The sequence below is a fragment of the Stomoxys calcitrans genome, chromosome 1, assembly GCF_963082655.1.
Source record: "Stomoxys calcitrans chromosome 1, idStoCalc2.1, whole genome shotgun sequence".
Taxonomy (NCBI): domain Eukaryota; kingdom Metazoa; phylum Arthropoda; class Insecta; order Diptera; family Muscidae; genus Stomoxys; species Stomoxys calcitrans.
This window is the reverse complement of record NC_081552.1, coordinates 108970668-108993150: the sequence shown is the minus strand read 5'-3', so window position 1 is coordinate 108993150 and position 22483 is coordinate 108970668. Positions and strand designations below refer to the sequence as shown.

The following is a 22483-nucleotide window of genomic DNA, read 5'->3' as shown; positions in this document are numbered from 1 at the left end:
GGATATTGAGTGGTCTAATAAGTACAATTCATTGTTCAATTTTGTAGAACAAAATATGTGTCTTCTTGGTAGCTATATCCAAATATATACCGCTCTGAACCATATACGACGCGGATGTCGAAAAGCCTAACATAAGTCACTGTGTTAAATTTCAGCAAAATCGAGTTTTAAATGTGTCTTTTATGAGGCCAAGATTCAAATCGGGAGATCAGTCTATATAGCAGCTATTTCCGAATCCGAACCGATCTGAACCAAATTGTAGAAATATGTCGAGATGCCTACTGTCGCAAATAAATCACTGTCTCAAATTTCGGCGACATCGGGCCATAGATTCGCCTTTTATGGGCCCAAAACCTTAAACCCGAAGATCGGTCTATTTGGCAACTATATAAAAATTTGAACCGATCTGAACCAAATTGTAGAAAAATTTTGAGGTGCCTAATACAACTCACTTTCGCAAATTTCGGCGACATCAAACAATAAATGCGCCTTTTATGGGCCCAAAACTTTTAATCGAGAGATCGGCCTATATGGCAGCTATATTCAAGTCTGCATCGATTTGAGCCAAATTGAAAAGGAATCTTGGATGGCCTAACACAGTTCTCTGTCCCAAATTTCGGCGACATCGGACAATAAAAGCGCCTTTTATGGGACCAAAACTTTAAATCGAGAGATCGGTCTATATGGCAGATATATCCAAATCTGGTCCGATATGGGCTAAATTGAAGAAGGATGTCGAAGGCCACAATACAACTCATTGTCCCAAATTTCGCTGACACCAGGCAATAAAAGCGCCTTTTATGGGTCCAAAACCATAAATCGAGAGATCGGTCTATATGTCAGCTATATCAAAATCTGTACCGATCTGGTACAAATTTCACCGACATTGGACAAGAAATGCGCCTTTAATGGGCCAAGACCTTAAATCGAGAGATCGGTTTATATGGCAGCTATATTCAAATCTGGACCGATCTGGGCCAAATTGAAGAAGGATGTCGAAGGACCTAACACAACTCACCGTCCCAAATTTCGGTGACATCGGACAACAAATGTGCCATTTATGGGACCAAGACCTTAAATCGAGAGATCTGTTTATATGACAGCAACATCCAAATTTGGTCCGATCGGCGCCAAATTGAAGAGGGACGTAGAGTGGCCTAACACACAGCAACATCGGATAATAAATGTGGATTTTATGGTACTAAAACCCCTTAATTTTGGGATCGGTCAATATGCGGACTATATCAATATATAGTCCGATATAGCCCATTATCGAATTTAACCTGTTCGAATCCTGGCGAGAACATCGGACAAAGCGGTGTTCATCCCCTCCTAATGTTGGCGACATTTGCGAGGTACAATGCCATGCATGGTCATTTAAAAAATTTCCCGAAAGAGGTGTCGCACTACGGGACGCCGTTCGGACACGGCTAAAAAATTCCGTTATCATTGAGTTTAAACTTGATTGGGAAAGCACTCATTGATGTGTGAGAATTTGCCCCGGTTCCTGGTGGTAATGTTTCACCTTAGGTTAATGTTCTCATTAGGGGAGTGATGGCACCTCAGACATTTCGACTCAAATATGGATATCAAATTCGTGCTGCACTTCCAAATCCCTTCAATTTAAGCCCCGTGTTGCCATGGCCGGTATATGTGAACCGTTTGGAGGGTGTTTTGGGGCTGGGGCGGCCACCGGCCCTTTGCACTGAAAATAGATATCAAATTCGTTCTTTATTCCCAATGCAAATGAAGTTCAGTTTAGGGGGTGCTTTAGGGCGTACCCCAAAACACTTGGCTCCAAAATTGAATATCAAATTCGTTTCCTACTCTCAAATACCTTTCATTTTAGTCTCATTTTGTCATAATGGGTCAAATATCCCATTTGACGTATCTTTAGGAGGAAAAGCGCCACATAGACTTGAACGCAAATGTCATATTCGTAATCTAAATGTCATATTCGTAATCTACTCCCTAATACATTTCATTTGATACCGATACTGTCCCGATCGGTCCACTTTTGATTTTGGGTTGTGTTTTTGGCATAAGAGGGAGGGTCCGTCCCCCTTTCGATACTGAAAAATTACATAGCCTATGTTTCCTTCCAGACCAACCTACACAATATGCAACAATTTCGAGAACATCTATTCTGCCGTTTTTGAGCCTATACGAATTAAACAAACAACCATACAAACAAACAAACACGAATTGAATTTTATATATATTTACAAACAAACCGCGTCCCATATATCCGTGATTGGATAATGTGCTCATTTTGGGCGTTTTTGTGGGGGTGGGGTGACCCCCTACACTTCACATGAATTTGTATACCAGATTCGTAGTCTACTCCCGCATACTTTTCATTTGGTACCCATATTGTCCTTATCGGTCCGCTTTTAATGTTCGGTGGTGTTTTGGGGTAACGGTGAAGGGTCCGCTCCTTCCGTTATCAATAAATTAAAAAGCCTATTCCTACTTCCTGACCATATTCTTAATCTACTTCCGAATATCTGTCATTTGAGGCCCATATTGTCATGATCGTCAAACAAACCAATTTTATGGAGTTTTGGATCTTGGGCGGCCCCCCAGGAATTGGTACCCAACTTTTATTATGAAATTCGTACTCTGCTCTTGAAAACCTTTCATTTGAATCCCATATTGTCCCAATCGGTCCACTTTTTTTGGGTAATTCTTTTGGGGTAAGGGGGAGGGTCCGCCCCCCCCCCCCCCCCCCCCCTATATCAAGAAATTATATAGCCTATGTTTCCTTCCAGACCAACCTACACAATCTGTGAAAATTTCAAGGTAATCGGTTCAGCCGTTTTTGAGCCTATACAAAGCAAACAAACAAACCGACAAACAAACAAACAACCATACAAACAAACAAACACAAATTGAATTTTATATATAAGATATAGCTGGACAGGGCCCGCTCCGCTGCGCCTTCTTTCACTCTATTATTTTATCTGAGCCCTCTACGGTCACGTCAGGAAGAGAGTTCTGTTTGGTGGTGCTGGTCCGGCCTTTCAGATATTTCGCTCCAATGTGGATATTATATTGGTGCTCTTCTCCAAAATACCTTTCATTGGAGCCGTATATTGCTATGGTCGGAAAATACGTCCGGTATGGGGGTGGTTTTGGGAGTGAGGCGGATCCCCATGTATCAGATTCGTACTCTGGTCTGAAATACCTTTCGATTGAGTCGCATATATATGGCTTCGTAGATGGGGCGGTCCCCTAGATATCCCACCCATCTTTGCAACTCCCGAAAATCACATTGGAGCTACATATTACTATAGTCGGTATATATGTGTGGTTTAGGGGGAGTTTATGAGGTGAGTCGACCCTGAAACACTTTGCCACGAAACAGATACAGATTTTAGCCCCTTTTTGCCATAATCCACATATATGTCCAGTTTTCAGGGGTACGGTGGGTTGGGCGGCCATCCACGTACTTACAAACAAACAACAAATTTCGCTCATGACATTCCACCAAGGAAAGGGGGTAAACTTCTCACATATCAATGAGTGTAGCGGGTTCAAGTCATAAGCTCAATGATAATCGGCCACCTTTTTATAGCCGAGTCCGAACGAGTCCAACACCTCTTTGGAGAGAAGTTTTATATGGCATAGTATTTCACAAATGTTGCCAGCATTAGCCCGTTCTTAGCCCTGTTCTATAATTACTCTACTCTCAAATTTCTTTAATTTGAGCCCCAAACATTTGGCCTCAAACTTGGATATCAAATTCGTTTTCTACTACCAAATACCTATTATCTATCGCCATAGTAGGCAATCATGACCGGTTTGAGGGGAGTTTAGAAGCGGACTCTGAAGTAATATCACACTAATTTTTTTGTATTGGTTACCCACATTAAAAATCATATTTCAAAGCGACCACTTGGGATACTACATTCTTAAAGATCATCAGATCCTCCTGTGTCCATCCCAATTTGAGGGTAAAATGTGTACTTTACTAGCAAAGACATTTCATTTCTGTCCTATTCTATACTGATCAGCCTTCATATATTATTTCATATTATTCATATATTATTTCTAATTTCTTCGAAATATACTGCCATAATCCTTTCATTTAATTGACTTATTATCCCGATCGAACTACACGTCCAATTGAAGGGTATTTAGTGGGTGGACTGGTCCCAGACTCTGTCCTAATTGTGCATCCCCGATTCTTAGTCAAGTCCCAAAGACATTTCATTCGATACCCATTTTGTGACGTTGGACATTTATGCCCGTTTTGGATGTTTTTTTGGATTGGGGAGGCCCCCTAGATACCTTGGACAAAATTCTTATAACAGATATGTACTCAGCTCCCAAATATCTCTCGTTTGATACCCATATTATCAAAATCGGTAAATTTGTGCTGCTGGGGGGTTTTGGGTGGTGGGGTGGGCCCTCAGACACCAAAAAATAATTTGTTGTCTCAGATTTGTATTCTACTTTTGAATACCTTTTATTTGATACCCATATTACTCAGAGCGGTTAAAGTGTCCTGTTGGGTGGTGGTTTCGCGGGTTGGGGCCACCCGGCACTTACAGTAACAGTTTAATGCCAAGTTCGTACTCTTTTCTCAAATACCTTTCATTTGATACCCATCTTGCCCAAAGCGGTGAAAGTGTCCTCATGGGGCTTTTATGGGACTGGAGGACCCCCCGACAATAAATGCAACGTTTGCATACTAAATTCGTACTCTACTGTTAATTCCCATTAATTTGATACCCATATTGACCCAATCAGTGCACATGTCCGTTCGCGTGGATTTTGGGATGGGCCGTCCCCCAGCATGTCCCTTATTTGGATATCAGATTAGAATTCTACACTCAAATACCTTTTATTTAAGCCCCGCATTCCCATAGTCAGTAAATAATTCCTATTTGGGGTGTGTTTTTGGGAAACGGTGGACCCCCCAGAAACGTGGTCCCACATTTGGATATCAGATTCGTATTCTACTCGCAAATACCTTTGATTTGAGTCCCATATTGTCTTGGTCGGCAAATATGTCCGAATTAGAGGTGTTTTGGGGGTTGGGGAGGTTCCACTAACACTTGGCCCGACAATTGGATATCAATTGGATATCGAAATTACGAAACATCACAAATAAAAACAAGTAAAAGTGTGCTAAGTTTGGCCGGGCCGAATCTTATATACCCTCCACCATGGATCGCATTTGTCGAGTTCTTTTACCGGAATCTCTTCTTATGCAAAAACAAGTAAAAGCGTGCTAAGTTCGGCCGGGCCGAATCTTATATACCCTCCACCATGGATCGCATTTGTCGAGTTTTTTTTCTGGCATCTCTTCTTAGGCAAAAAAGGATATAAGAAAAGAGTTGCTCTGCTATTAAAACGATATCAAGCTATGGTCCGGTTCGGACCACAATTAAATTATATGTTGGAGACCTGTGTAAAATTTCAGCCAATTCGTATAAGATTTGCGCCCATTGGGGCTCACGAAGTAAAATAGAGAGAACGATTTTTATGGGATCTGTATCGGGCTATAGACCGATTCAGACCATAATAAACACGTTTGTTGATGGTCATGAGAGGATCCGTCGTACAAAATTTTAGGCATATCGGATAATAATTGCGACCTCTAGGGGTCAAGAAGTCAAGATCCCAGATCGGTTTATATGACAGCTATATCAGGTTATGAACCGATTTGAACCTTATTTGACACAGTTGTTGAAAGTAAAAATAAAATACGTCATGCAAAATTTCAGCCAAATCTGATAGGAATTGCGCCCTCTAGAAGCTCAAGAAGTCAAATCCCCAGATCTGTTTATATGACAGCTATATCAGGTTATGGAGCGATTTCAACCATACTTGGCACAGTTGTTGGATATCATAACGAAATACTTCGTGCAAAAATTCATTCAATTCGGATAAGAATTGTGCCCTCTAGAGGCTCAAGAAGTCAAGACCCCAGATCGGTTTATATGGCAGCTATATCAGGTTATAGACCGATTTAAACCATACTTAGTACAGTTGTTGGGTATCATAACAAAACACGTCACGCAAAATTTCATCCCAATCGGATAAGAATTGCGCACTCTAGAGGCTCAAGAAGTCAAGACCCAAGATCGGTTTATATGGCAGCTATATCAAAACAGGGACCGATATGGCCCATTTACAATACCAACCGACCTACACTAATAAGAAGTATTTGTGCAAAATTTCAAGCGGCTAGCTTTACTCCTTCGGAAGTTAGCGTGCTTTCGACAGACAGACGCACAGACGGACGGACATGGCTAGATCGACATAAAATGTCACGACGATCCAGAATATATATACTTTATGGGGTCTCAGACGAATATTTCGAGTAGTTACAAACAGAATGACGAAATTAGTATACCCCCCATCTTATGGTGGAGGGTATAACAAGTAAAAGCGTGCTAAGTTCGGCCGAGCCGAATCTTATATACCCTCCACCATGGATCGCATTTGTCGAGTTCTTTTCCCGGCATTTCTTCTTAGGCAAAAACAAGTAAAAGCGTGCTAAGTTCGGCCGGGCCGAATCTTATATACCCTCCACCATGGAGCGCAGTTGTCGAGTTCTTTTCCCGACATCTCTTCTTAGGCAAAAAGTGATATAAGAAAAGATTTGCTCTGCTATTAGAGCGATATCAAGATATGGTCCGGTTTGGACCACAATTAAATTATATGTTGGAGGCCTGTGTAAAATGTCAGCCAATTCGAGTAAGAATTGCGCCCTTTGGGGGCTCAAGAAGTAAAATAGAGAGATCGATTTATATGGGAGCTGTATGGGGCTATAAACAGATTTAGACCATAATCAACACGTATGTTGATGGTCAAGAGAGGATCCATCGTACAAAATTTCAGGCATATCGGATAATAATTGCGACTTCAAGAGGCTCAAGAAGTCAAGATCCCAGATCGGTTTACATGGCAGCTATATCAGGTTATGAACCGATTTAAACCTTATTTGACACAGTGGTTGAAAGAAAAAATAAAAAAGTCATGCAAAATTTCAGCCAAATCAGGTAGGAATTGCGTCCTCTAGAAGCTCAAGAAATCAAGTCCCCAAATCTGTTTATATGACAGCTATATCAGTTTATGAGCCGATTTGAACCATTTTTTCACACTTGTTGGATATCATAAAAAAAACATGTCGTGCAAAATTTCATTCCAATCTGATAAGAATTGCGCACTTTAGAGGCTTAAGAAGTCAAGACCCAAGATCGGTTTATATGGCAGCTATATCAGGTTATGGACCGATTAGGACCATACTTGGCACAGTTGTTGAATATCATAACAAAACACGTCGTGCAAAATTTCATTGTAATCGAATAAGAATTGCGCACTCTAGAGGCTTAAGAAGTCAAGACCCAAGATCGGTTTATATGGCAGCTATATCAGGTTATGGACCGATTAGGACCATACTTGGCACAGTTGTTGAATATCATAACAAAACACGTCGTGCAAGATTTCATTCCAATCGGATAAGAATTGCGCACTCTAGAGGCTCAAGAATTCAAGACCCAAGATCGGTTTATATGCCAGCTATATCAGATTATGGACCGATTTGAACCATATTTAGCACAGTTGTTGGATATCATAACAAAACACGTCGTGCCAAAATTCATTCAAATCGGATAAGAATTGGGCACTCTAGAGGCTCAAGAAGTCAAGACCCAAGATCGGTTTATATGGCAGCTATATCAGATTATGAACCGATTTGAACCATACTTGGCACAGTTGTTGGACATCATAACAAAACACGTCGTGCCAAAATTCATTCAAATCGGATAAGAATTGCGCACTCTAGAGGCTCAAGAAGTCAAGACCCAAGATCGGTTTATATGGCAGCTATATCAGATTATGAACCGATTTCAACCATACTTGGCACAGTTGTTAGATGTCATAACAAAACACGTCGTGCAAAATTTCGTGCCAATCGGATAAGAATTGCGCACTCTAGAGGTTCAAGAAGTCAAGACCCAAGATCGGTTTATATGGCAGCTATATCAAAACATGGACCGATATGGCCCATTTACAATACCAACCGACCTACACTAATAAGAAGTATTTGTGCAAAATTTCAAGCGGCTAGCTTTACTCCTTCGGAAGTTAGCGTGCTTTCGACAGACAGACGGACGGACGGACGGACGGACGGACGGACGGACAGACGGACGGACATGGCTAGATCGACATAAAATTTCACGACGATCAAGAATATATATACTTTATGGGGTCTCAGACGAATATTTCGAGTAGTTACAAACCGAATGACGAAATTAGTATACCCCCCATCTTATGGTGGAGGGTATAAAAAGGATATAAGAAAAGATTTGCTCTGCTATTAGAGCGATATTAAGATATGGTCCGGTTTGGACCACAATTAAATTATATTTATGTTGGAGACCTGTGTAAAATGTCAGCCAATTCGAATAAGAATTGCGCCATTTGGGGGCTCAAGAAGTAAAATAGAGAGATCGATTTATATGGAAGCTGTATCGGGCTATAGACCGATTCAGACCATAATAAACACGTATGTTAATGGTCATGAGAGAATCCGTCGTACAAAATTTCAGGCAAATCGGATAATAATTGCGACCTCTAGAGGCTCAAGAAGTCAAGATCCCAGATCGGTTTATATGGCAGCTAAATCAGGTTATGAACCGACTTGTACTTTATTTGACATTGTTGTTGAAAGTAACAACAAAAACGTTTTGGGAAATTTCAGCCAAATCGGAAAGGAATTGCGCCCTTTAGAAGCTCAAGAAGTCAAGTCCCCAGAACTGTTTATATGACAGCTATATCAGGTTAAGAACCGATTTGAACCATATTTTGCACAGTTGATGGATATCATAACAAAATACTACGTGCCAAAATTCATTCAAATTGGATAAGAATTGCGCCCTCTAGAGGCTCAAGAAGTCAAGACCCAAGATCGGTTTATATGACAGCTTTATAAGGTTATGAACCGATTTGAACCATACTTGACACAGTTATTGGATATCATAATAAAACACGTCGTGCAAAATTTCATTCCAATCGGATAAGAATTGCGCACTCTAGAGGCTCAGGAAGTCAAGACCCAAGATCGGTTTATATGGCAGCTATATCAGGTTATGGACCGATTTGAACCATACTTGGCACAATTGTTGGATATAATAACGAAACACGTCATGCAAAATTTCATCCCAATTGGATAATAATTGCGCACTCTAGAGGCTCAAGAAGTCAAGACCCAAGATCGGTTTATATGGCAGCTATATCAAAACATGGACCGATATGGCCCATTTACAATACCAACCGACCTACACTAAAAAGAAGTATTTGTGCAAAATTTCAAGCGACTAGCTTTACTCCTTCGGAAGTTAGCGTGCTTTCGACAGACAGACGGACGGACGGACAGACGGACGGACATGGCTACATCGACATAAAATTTCACGACGATCAAGAATATATATACTTTATAGGGTCTCAGACGAATATTTCGAGTAGTTACAATCAGAGTGACGAAATTAGTATACCCCCCATCTTATGGTGGAGGGTATAACAAGTAAAAGCGTGCTAAGTTCGGCCGGCCGAATCTTATATACCCTCCACCATGGAGCGCATTTGTCGAGTTCTTTTCCCGGCATCTCTTCTTAGGCAAAACAGGAACAGAAAAGATTTGCTCTGCTATTAGAGCCATATCAAGATACGATCCGGTTTGGACCACATTTAAATTATATGTTGGAGACCTGTGTAAAATGTCAGCCAATTCGAATAAGAATTGCGCCCTTTGGGGGCTCAAGAAGTAAAATAGAAAGATTTATTTATATATGATTATATAAGTATACGATTTATATGAGAGCTCTATCGGGCTACAGACCGATTCAGACCATAATAAACACGTATGTTGATGGTCATGAGAGGATCCGTCATATAAAATTTCAGACAAATAATTGCGCACTCTAGAGGCACAAGAAGTCAAGACCCAAGATCGGTTTATATGACAGCTATATCATGTTATGGACCGATTTGAACCATACTTGGCACAGTTATTGAATATCATAACAAAACACGTCGTGCAAAATTTCATTCCAATGGGATAAGAATTGCGCACTCTAGAGGCTCAAGTAGTCTAGACCCAAGATCGGTTTATATGGCAGCTGTATTAAAACATTGACCGATATGGTCCATTTACAATACCAACCTACACTAATAAGAAGTATTTGTGCAAAATTTCAAGCGGCTAGCTTTACTCCTGCGGAAGTCAGCGTGCTTTCGACAGACAGACGGACGGACGGACGAACAGACGGATGGACGGACGAACAGACGGACGGACGGACGAACAGACGGACGGACATGGCTAGATCGATATAAAATGTCGCGAATATATATACTTTGTGGGGTCTCAGACGAATATTTCGAGTAGTTGCAAACAGAATGGAGGGTATAAAAATATCACGCGCGCTTAAAGTGCCTTTAATGGTTTTAATACAATTTTTCATAATCACAATATATAAGAGTAAGATGGCATTACTCTTGGCCTCCCATCCATGGTTTTTCTGTGGCGTAAGAAATTAAGAAAAACCCCTTTAGCATTACCCCTACAGTCTGCTTGCGAAGTTCACGTCAAAAATCTAAGTTCTCATATTAAATATCAAAAGTTCAAAATTTATTATAATTTTCACATGTCTTATGTATAAATTCTAGCTTGTAGGGGGAAAAAATACATACACAACTCTATATATTTATAGAGAAAACAAGTAAAAGCGTGCTAAGTTCGGTTGGGCCGAATCTTATATAACCTCCACCATGGATCGCATTTGTCGAATTCTTTTCCCGGCATCTCTTCTTAGGCAAAAAAGGATATAAGAAAAGAGTTGATCTGCTATTAAAACGATATCAAGATATGGTCCGGTTCGGACCACAATTAAATTATATGTTGGAGACCTGTGTAAAATTTCAGCCAATTCGTATAAGAATTGCGCCCATTGGGGGCTCACGAAGTAAAATAGAGAGAACGATTTATGTGGGAACTGTATCGGGCTATAGACCGATTCAGACCATAATAAACACGTTTGTTGATGGTCATGAGAGGATCCGTCGTACAAAGTTTTAGGCATATCGGATAATAAGTGCGACCTCTAGGGGTCAAGAAGTCAAGATCCCAGATCGGTTTATATGGCAGCTATATCAGGTTATGAACCGATTTAAACCTTATTTGACACAGTGGTTGAAAGTAAAAATAGAATAAGTCATGCAAAATTTCATTCAAATCGGATAGGAATTGTGCCCTCTAGAGGCTCAAGAAGTCAAGACCCAAGATCGGTTTATATGGCAGCTATATAAGGTTATGAGCGGATTCGAACCATACTTGGCACACTTATTGGATATCATAACAAAACATGTCGTGCAAAATTTCATCCCAATCGGATAAGAATTGCGCACTCTAGAGGCTCAAGAAGTAAGATCCGAGATCAGTTTATATGACAGCTATATCAGGTTATGAACCGATTTGAACCTTATTTGACACAGTTGTTGAAAGTACGAATAAAATATATCATGTAAAATTTCAGCCTAATCGGATAGGAATTGCGACCTCTAGAAGCTCAAGAATTCAAGTCAGAAGTCTGGTTATATGACAGCTATATCAGGTTATGGACCGATTTCAACCATACTTGGCACAGTTGTTGGATATCATAACGAAATACTTCGTGCAAAAATTCATCCAAATCGGATAAGAATTGTGCCCTCTAGAGGCTCAAGAAGTCAAGACCCAAGATCGGTTTATATGACAGCTACATCAGGTTATGAACCGATTTGAACCATACATGGAATAGTTGTTGGATATCATAACAAAACACGTCGTGCAAAATTTCATTCCAATCGGATAACAATTGCGCACTATAGAGGCTCAAGAAGTCAAGACCCAAGATCGGTTTATATGGCAGCTATATTAGGTTATGAATCGATTTGATCCATACTTGGCACAGTTGTTGGATATCATAGCAAAACACGTCGTGCAAAATTTCATTCCAATCGGATAAGAATTGCGCACTCTAGAGGCTCAAGAAGTCAAGACCCAAGATCGGTTTATAAGGCAGCTATATCAAAACATGGACCGATATGGCCCATTTACAATACCAACCGACCTACACTAATAAGAAGTATTTGTGCAAAATTTCAAGCGGCTAGCTTTACTCCTTCGGAAGTTAGCGTGCTTTCGACAGACAGACGGACGGACGGACGGAAGGACGGACGGAAGGACGGACGGAAGGACGGACGGACAGACGGACGGACATGGCTAGATCGACATAAAATGTCGCGACGATCAAGAATATATATACTTTATGGGGTCTCAGACGAATATTTCGAGTAGTTACAAACAGAATGACGAAATTAGTATACCCCCCATCTTATGGTAAAACGATATCAAGATATGGTCCGGTTCGGACCACAATTAATTTATATGTTGGAGACCTGTGTAAAATTTCAGCCAATTCGTATAAGAATTGCGCCCTTTGGGGACTCAAGAAGTAAAATAGAGAGAACGATTTATATGGGAGCTGTATCGGGCTATGGACCGATTCAGACCATAATAAACACGTATGTTGATGGTCATGAAAGAATCCGTCGTGCAAAATTTCAGGCAAATCGGATAATAATTGCGACCTCTAGAGGCTCAAGAAGTCAAGATCCCAGATCGGTTTATATGGCAGCTATATCAGGTTATTAACCGATTTGAACCTTATTTGACACAGTTGTTGAAAGTAAAAATAAAATACGTCATGCAAAATTTCATTCAAATCGAATAAGAATTGTGACCTCTAGAGGCTCAAGAAGTCAAGACCCAAGATCGGTTTATATGGCAGCTATATCAGGTTATGGGCGGATTCGAACCATACTTGGCACACTTGTTGGGTATCATAACAAAACATGTCGTGCGAAATTCCATTCCAATCAGATAAGAATTGCGCACTCTAGAGGCTCAAGAAGTCAAGACCCAAGATCGGTTTATATGGCAGCTATATCAGGTTATAGACCGATTAGAACCATACTTGGCACAGTTGTTGGATATAATAACAAAACACGTCCTGCAAAATTTCATTCTGATCGGGTAAGAATTGCGCACGCTAGGGGCTCAAGAAGTCAAACCCAAGATCGGTTTATATGGCAGCTATATCAGGTTATGGACCGATTTGAACTATACTTGGCACAGTTGTTGGATATCATAGCAAAACACGTCGTGCAAAATTTCATCCCTATCGGATAAGAATTGCGCACTCTAGAGGCTCAAGAAGTCAAGACCCAAGATCGGTTTATATGGCAGCTATATCAAAACATAGACCGATATGGCCCCTTTACGATACCAACCGACCTACACTAATAAGAAGTATTTGTGCAAAATTTCAAGCGGCTAGCTTTACCCCTTCGGAAGTTAGCGTGCTTTCGACAGACAGACAGACGGACGGACGGACGGACATGGCTAGATCGACATAAAATGTCGCGACGATCAAGAATATGTATACTTTATGGGGTCTCAGACGAATATTTCGAGTAGTTACAAACAGAATGACGAAATTAGTATACCCCCCATCTTATGGTGGAGGGTATAAAAAAAGAGAGAGCTTTCTAACTTTCGTCTTTCTCTACAGAACAACCAATAGCGGCCATAGAGAAAGAAGAAAGGACAAAAACAAAATTAACTAAAAATGTCTACCATGTATCAAAACAAAGGGATGTTACTTATTGTTACGATCAGATTTACAGTTTTTACATATCGCCTGCTCCCACGTCAATGCTGCATGAAGGCCTCCGTGCTGGATTGATGATGATGAGCTAGAGGGGGGATGAAGCTTAAATATGATCTATATGGTGTGTTGATACATGTTAGTACAATGACTGTTTGAAAAAAATGTGTTTTATTTCTCAACAGCGGGCGAAACGGCAAAATGTCGTTGCTTAATGGGTTTTACATCCGCGGTAAATTCTCTGACAACTCATTGGCTACGATCTCACTACAATTCCTCCGTATGGGTTTCGGAACATTATCCGAAAATAAATCACTAGCAAGTCCAAAAGCTCTGACAAAATCTACACCTAAATATAAATTCTGTGTCAAATCTGGTATGTTATAAAAGGCTATATCTCTGGTTTGTCCTCTAAAAGCCACTTTCGTTGTGACACAACTAGCAGCGTAATGTGAGGTTCCATCTGCTGTGTTCAAAGCACATTTAAATCTCTTATAATGATATCTGTTCTCCTCCAAAAATCTCTTGGTGTAGTCTGAGGCTATACACGACACTGATGCACCAGTATCAATCATTCCTACTACATCTTCATCAAAAATCCTTACGGTTGCAAAAGGTCTCAAATCAAAAGTCTTCTGGCTAGAGATAAGGGCTAAGCAAATCAATTTTCTAGAGGATAATACCTTCCTCCAAAATCTCCTCAATCTTCTCGTCGATCTTTTAACTTTCTTTGCCATCTCAGAAACAAAAATGTTTTCGTTGAAGATTCTCGGTCTGGCTTCTCTATATTCCCTGAGGCGAATGTGAAAAGGTTTCAAATGCCTTGGCAAGCCATATGTGGGGGTGTCTTGACAGGGCGGTAAATTGTCTTGGCAGGGTGTCAAATTGTCTTGGCAGGGTATTAAATTGTCTTTCCAATCTTCATCTGTCTGGCATTCTGTGGATATTAACACTGGGTTCCCCTGGACTGAACTGTTTTGTTTGTCCGGGTTCCTGACAAGTTTTTTGAATTCCTACTGCACTTGGGGCAATTGGGCTTAAAAATGTCTGGAGCGCCGCATCCAACATAAACTTCCAGGAGTCGGTACATATCTACGCATGTAAGAATGTATGTACGTACAAATGTAACTACGGTGTAAAAGAACTTAGATCGGTGATGTTCTAAGTAGGGAATACGATTCAGACAAAAAAAAATGTTTAAAAACTAAAAAAAAAATCAATTGTTACAAAATTTTCGCTTAAATCGCACCACCCATCTACGAGATGTGGTGTTTCTGAAAATTATGGTAAAGGGGAGGATCAAAAAATGTAGTACCCTATTTTCACTACGGGATCATTATGCACCATCAGTAAAAATTTCAAGAAAATCGGTTCAGCTATTTCCGAGTCTATAAGGAACACACAAACAAACAAACAAATACAAATTGATTTTTATACCCTCCACCATAGGATGGGGGGTATACTAATTTCGTCATTTTGTTTGTAACTACTCGAAATATTCGTCTGAGATCCCATAAAGTATATATATTCTTGATCGTCGCGACATTTTACGTCGATCTAGCCATGTCCGTCCTTCAGTCCGTCTGTTCGTCCGTGCGTCCGTCTGTCTGTCGAAAGCACGCTAACTTCCGAAGGAGTAAAGCTAGCCGCTTGAAATTTTGCACAATTACTTCTTATTAGTGTAGGTCGGTTGGTATTGTAAATGGGCGATATCGGTCCATGTTTTGATATAGCTGCCATATAAACCGATCTTGGGTCTTGACTTTGTTATGATATCCAACAACTGTGTCAAGTATGGTTCAAATCGATCCATAACCTGATATAGCTCCCATATGAACCGATCTTGGGTCTTGACTTCTTGAGCCTCTAGAGGGCGCAATTCCTATCCGATTTGGCTGAAGTTTTGCATGACGTATTTTATTTTTACTTTCAACAACTGTGTCAAATAAGGTTCAAATCGGTGCATAACCTGATATAGCTGCCATATAAACCGATCTGGGATCTTGACTTCTTGAGCCTCTAGAGGTCGCAATTATTTTTCGATTTGCCTGAAATTTTGTACGACGGATTCTCTCATGACAATCAACATACGTGTTTATTATGATCTGAATCGGTCTATAGCCCGATACAGCTCCCATATAAATCCATCTTTCTACAATATTTTATTTCTTAAGCCCCAAGGGGCGCAATTCTTATTCGAATTGGCTGACATTTTACACAAGTCTCCAACATATTTATAATTTAATTGTGGTCCAAACCGGACCATATCTTGATTTCGCTCTAATAGCAGAGCAAATCTTTTCTTACATTCTTTTTTGTCTAAGAAGAGATGCCGGGGAAAGAACTCGACAAATGCGATCCATGGTGATGGGTATATAAGATTCGGCCCGGCCGAACTTAGCACGCTTTTATTGTTTTGCCTAAGAAGAGATGCCGGGAAAAGAACTCGACAAATGCGATCCATGGTGGAGGGTATATAAGATTCTGCCCGGCCGAACTTATCACGCTTTTACTTGTTATAAAGAGTGATTTGTTAAGAGCTTGATAACTTTTTTTTTAAAAAAAAACGCATAAAATTTGCAAAATCTCATCGGTTCTTTATTTGAAACGTTAGATTGGTCCATGACATTTACTTTTTGAAGATAATTTCATTTAAATGTTGACCGCGGCTGCGTCTTAGGTGGTCCATTCGGAAAGTCCAATTTTGGGCAACTTTTTCGAGCATTTCGGCCGGAATAGCCCGAATTTCTTCGGAAATGTTGTCTTCCAAAGCTGGAATAGTTACTGGCTTATTTCTGTAGACTTTAGACTTGACGTAGCCCCACAAAAAATAGTCTAAAGGCGTCAAATCGCATGATCTTGGTGGCCAACTTACCGGTCCATTTCTTGAGATGAATTGTTCTCCGAAGTTTTCCCTCAAAATGGCCATAGAATCGCGAGCTGTGTGGCATGTAGCGCCATCTTGTTGAAACCACATGTCAACCAAGTTCAGTTCTTCCATTTTTGGCAACAAAAAGTTAGTTAGCATCGAACGATAGCGATCGCCATTCACCGTAACGTTGCGTCCAACAGCATCTTTGAAAAAATACGGTCCAATGATTCCACCAGCGTACAAACCACACCAAACAGTGCATTTTTCGGGATGCATGGGCAGTTCTTGAACGGCTTCTGGTTGCTCTTCACTCCAAATGCGGCAATTTTGCTTATTTACGTAGCCATTCAACCAGAAATGAGCCTCATCGCTGAACAAAATTTGTCGATAAAAAAAGCGGATTTTCTGCCAACTTTTCTAGGGCCCATTCACTGAAAATTCGACGTTGTGGCAGATCGTTCGGCTTCAATTCTTGCACGAGCTGTATTTTATACGGTTTTACACCAAGATCTTTGCGTAAAATCTTCCATGTGGTCGAATAACACAAACCCAATTGCTGCGAACGGCGACGAATCGACATTTCACGGTCTTCAGCAACACTCTCAGAAACAGACGCAATATTCTCTTCTGTACGCACTGTACGCATTCGTGTGGTTGGTTTAATGTCCAATAAAGTAAACTGAGTGCGAAACTTGGTCACAATCGCATTAATTGTTTGCTCACTTGGTCGATTATTATTATTTTATTATTTATTAATAGATTGAATTCAAATTACAATTCAAGAATAGTATTTCATAAAGTTCTTAAATACAATCTATGTTAGGCTTAGCAAAAATGCTGTTAGCCGTAATACAATGCTTATCACTAAATTGTTGTTTGTTTCTATATGTTTCTTGCTTTTTCTTTTTTCATTTTGGTTATTAAAAACTGAATTCATTAATAATTAATTTTCTATACTTAGTACAATTTTCTATGTATTTATATAGTGATGAGTTATTCGTGCCATTTAATATATTTAATACTTCGGACTCATTAAGGGAATATTTTCCGAAATAACTTTTTCTAAATTCTCTGTATAATGGGCAGGCGCCAATAAAGTGAAGTGTATTTTCATCTTGATCTGTATTACACATAGAACAAGTGCCATGGGTGTTACTTCTGAATGATCTCGAGTTAAGGTCGAGTAAACCACCTCTAGCTTTAATGATTAAGCTAGTAGCTCGTGAAGATAAGTCAGCAGTATGAAATGGAATTATATTATACTCAAGCACAGAATAAAGATCGTGGAACTGTGAATTTCTTGCATCTGATTCAAATTCACGTTGTTCTTGAATTCTCAGTAATTCTACTATTTTGTCTGAATACATGCATATCGGATTTGTAGCATTAGCAGGAATATATTGTAGGGTTTGGCAAATATTTGACCATTCTTTTGCCCATAATGCATTCAATTCTATGATTTTCTCCGCCAGCAAGCGGGGCAAGCGGTGAGAGCTAAGTCGCAATATTCTATTAATGTAGTTAAAATGGATTCTAAGAGTGTTACAAAACATAGAAGAAAATCCAGTTTCTAGATACAACATGTAATTTGGTGTATTATTAGGCAAATAAAGCATTTTCTTAGTAAAAAAGCGAAAGAGCTTCTCTACATCATCAAACCTTGTGTAACCCCAAACCTGTGCAGCGTAAAACATTATAGATCTGGAACATGCATCGAATATCTTCATCTTATTAGTTTTAGCAATACTAGGGTGACTTATATACTTCGACCATGTGCTATTTATGGCCAGTTTGGAATCCGCAAGCTTCTTCTGTAAGTGTTTTCTAAATGACAAATTGTAAGTTATTTCAACGCCCAGGTATGTGTAACTATTAACAATTTCAATATTCTGATTTCCAAAGCACCACCTTAAATTCGAAGAGATTCTAGAACCTCTACGAAAAACAAGAATTTTCGATTTAGAAAGGTTTACTTTCAAGCTCCACAACAAACAGTACCTCTCAAGTTCATAAATCATCTCTTGTAAGCCCAATGGAGAGTCAGATAATAGCACAATGTCATCGGCGTATAATAAGACTTTGACCGTAGTGTCCGCTACTCTTACACCACCAGGCAATATATAGGGAAGGTCATTCACGTATAACGAAAAGAGTACAGGACTGAGAATACAGCCCTGTTTCACACCAGATTCAACAGGAAAGTATTCAGAGAACGTACTTCCATCCCATACTCTACTTTCTGTGCCATCATACAGCATTCTTAATATAGTTACAAGTTTCGTAGATAGACCCTGACTAGATAGTTTATAAAAAAGGCTGTTTCTGGGAATCAAATCAAATGCAGAAGAGAAATCGACAAAAAACGCATATGTAATTTTGCCTTGTAGCTGGTTCAAAGAAACAATATTCACGAGGTTAAATATATTATCTATAGTAGAATACTCTCTTCTAAATCCAGCCTGAAATTCATTTAAAACATCGTGTCTCGTCAGCCAAAATGTTATACGGTTTAGCAGAACAGAGTTAAAAATTTTTCCGATAGTATCCAGAAGTGACAAACCTCTATAATTTGACGCCAAGTTTATATCACCTTTCTTAAATAGAGGTATCAATATTGACTTCTTGAAGGAAGTAGGAACATTTTCATGGAGGAATATCTTATTAAATACTACAAGTATTTCTTGCAGAAAACGGCGAGGAGCAAATTTATAAAATTCGTAAGGTATACCATCGTTCCCGGGGGCCTTATTCGATTTAAGTCCTTTTAAAACGGAGAGTAGCTCACAAAATTCAAAAGGGGAGTCTAAAAGTGGGTCTACATGAAACGGTATACACCAGCTGATAATTTTGGAATTATCTTCGTTAACTAGTAAAGAGTTAAAGTGTGCTAAGAAATCATCTGCGTCTAGATTTCCTCTACCCTTAACATTACGTTTATTCAGAGAATTTGCCAGATTCCACCAATCCTTGCTGCAGGAAACAGTATCTAGTTCTCTGAGGTTGCCATTGAAATATTGCAGTTTCTTCTCGTTACACATTCTATGAAACTTAGATCTGGATGAATAATAACGCCTTCTGTTGATAACAGTGTGTGACTTTCTGTATATCTTTAAATTTTTATGCATATTGGATCTTAAACGAAAGCACGTCCAATCGAACCACTTCTGCTTAGGCTCAAAAAATGTTCTATTGGTCTTCTTTACCTGAGCCCGCCTAATTTTATTTTTAATGTTCTCAACCAAATCCTCTGACGATAAAAAGACGCAATCATTTACTGGCTCTGCAAGTAAACTTAAGTTGTGATTGTATTGAGATCTATGCCTTTCATCCCAGTGTAGCTTCTGTATAGGCTGTTGAGTAGTTTCTGTCGAACTTTTCGGAATCTTAATATCTAAGCATAAGGGCATGTGATCAGAAAAGGGTTCAGTGGCCACCTTGAACTTGTCAATATATGACAGAAAACTCGCCGAACTTATACAGTAATCTATGACAGAACTACCCATTGCACCACAAAAAGTAAACTCCCCATCTATATCCTCTAAAGTTCTGCCATTTATGATAATACCGCCTATGTCATCAACAATACGTAGGAGATTCCTTCCCTGGGTATTAACGTTTCTGTCTTTGGAGCGTCTAGAATAGCTAATGTGGGGACAATCTTTAACAATGTTGTAATCTAGAACCTGTTCTTCGCCTATTCTTGCATTCATATCACCCATTATACAAAAATTCGTTGGGTTAAGGTCTACCAAAAAAGAACCAAACCTTTCTACATCCACCTTCCAACGCGTACAGTTCAAATACGTAGGTATAAAATAAAATATATTTCCATCTAGACTAGCTGACAGCATTGTGTACTGAGAATCAGAGACGATAAAATTTAATTTGTATTTCTTTTTAATTTCTTTTTTGAAGCCGAAAAGACATCCACCACTGGCACGCCCAAATCTATTCACTTTAGTTGCGTCCTGCCACTGCAAATAGTAGTTTTGTAAATATGACGAGAGATACGTTTGTTTATTGGGTAATACATGTGTTTCAAAGAGAAAGAAAATATCAAAATTATTAAGGTAGGTTATAAAATTTCCATAATTTAAAGAACTTTCGAGATTTGAAACATTATATGATAACAAATGGCACGAATCAAATTGCTATTGCGATGATGGGGGAACATTAAGGGTAACATTTTCAGCATTGTTGCAATAAACCTCAATGGGACTACCGTTATCAACAAGAATGTTGCTCAGAAATTTGGCATCACTTAAAGTTGGAGCTAGTATTTTTCCGTCGGCCCAGCAATATCTTTTATCATTCAAGAAGAGACAGAACTCTCCTAACCTAACTTTAACGTCTTTTTTATGCTGAGATACGATTTTGCCAACTTGACGCAGGTTGTATCTGGTAGACTGTTCGACAGCAGTATAATCCTTTTGTATATATATAAATTGGCCATGCAATTTTTCTTTCGTATTTAAAATATTTTGCACTTGGGAATTGGTGTCCAGTGTAAATACGAACGATTTTCCTGAAGATAACATTCTAGCGTACGATATGTTAACTACGATGTTTAATTTGTTGTTGCAGATGTCGAGGAATTCTTTTTTTGCCGTAAATGTAGTTCTACTTCTAAGTCCACTCACCACAATATTTGTAGTACGAGATTTTCTGTCTAAGGTTTCTAAGCGATTTGTTAGTTTCTTGATATCTTCTCTCAATTTACAATTTTCCTGTTTAAGTTCTTCCACTTCATATTTGATTGCAGTAAGGTCCTCTTTTTTGGCCACATCTTTCAACTTATCATCCAACACATCGCCCAGCTTACTCCACGAAAAAACATCTTGTTGGTTATTTATGTTCATTTTTTGATATGGTGAATACTTTTTTGGGGTACTGTGACTGTTTTCTGGTGATATCGATAATAGCGTTCTCTTATTATTCATTTGCTAATACGTAACACCCTGTGTTTTACGTTGAACGATTATATCGGTCAGCTGTTTGATCGTTATCGACAATGTGGTTTGATAGAAGAGCGCAGCTGTTGTTTACTTATAGCTATTCGTTGTATTAGTATTACCAGCGCCTTCCAGTGATATTACAAAGTTTGGTCGATTATATAGACCATAAATCGGACGTAAAGCGCGAAACACATTTCGAACCGAACACTGATTTTGGTAATAAAATTCAATGATTTGCAAGCGTTGCTCGTTAGTAAGTCTATTCATGATGAAATGTCAAAGCATACTGAGCATCTTTCTCTTTGACACCATGTCTGAAATCCCACGTGATCTGTCAAATACTAATGCATGAAAATCCTAACCTCAAAAAAATCACCCTTTATATAAGATAGGGTCGGATATGGATGTGTTATACCCACCATCCTTCGGGGGTGGGTATAAATAAAAGTGAAGGAAAATGTATCGCGTAAACCATAAAACGTTCATTTATTATGCAATGAGAACATTCATTCGATGTTTTTAAAAGTGTTAGATGAGACTAAAGGCCAAAACAGAATGAGCGCGTTAAGTTTCGTCGTGTTAAAAAATGCAACTCTGCAATCAAATGCCAAATAATCAACACGCAAATGTTAAATAGTTTTTAAAAACACTATCTACATGTGGCAGCACTGAATGACGCCCACTTTTAAGCACCGCACTTGAACATTTTTATTCCCTCCACCATAGGATGGGGGGTATACTGATTTCGTCATTCTGTTTGTATCTACTCGAAATATTCGTCTGAGAAGTATATATATTCTTGATCGTCGCAACATTTTATGTCGATCTAGCCATGTCCGTCCGTCTGTCCGTCCGTCCTTCCGCCTGTCTGTCGAAAGCACGCTAACTTCCGAACGAGTAAAGCTAGCCGCTTGAAATTTTGCACAAATACT

General features: G+C 39.3%; 1 protein-coding gene across 1 annotated transcript; it reads right to left on the bottom strand.

Annotated features, from left to right (window-relative positions):
* Positions 1 to 18706: 18706 nt before the first annotated feature.
* Positions 18707 to 21686, bottom strand: LOC131994219 (uncharacterized). Its single transcript, XM_059360777.1, has 2 exons — positions 20917 to 21686; positions 18707 to 18797 (listed from the first exon to the last, which is right to left on the bottom strand). The coding sequence occupies exons 1-2, from the start codon at positions 21534 to 21536 to the stop codon at positions 18776 to 18778; spliced, it is 642 nt and encodes a 213-aa protein (XP_059216760.1). The 5' UTR covers positions 21537 to 21686; the 3' UTR covers positions 18707 to 18775.
* Between the last annotated feature and the right edge of the window lie 797 nt (positions 21687 to 22483).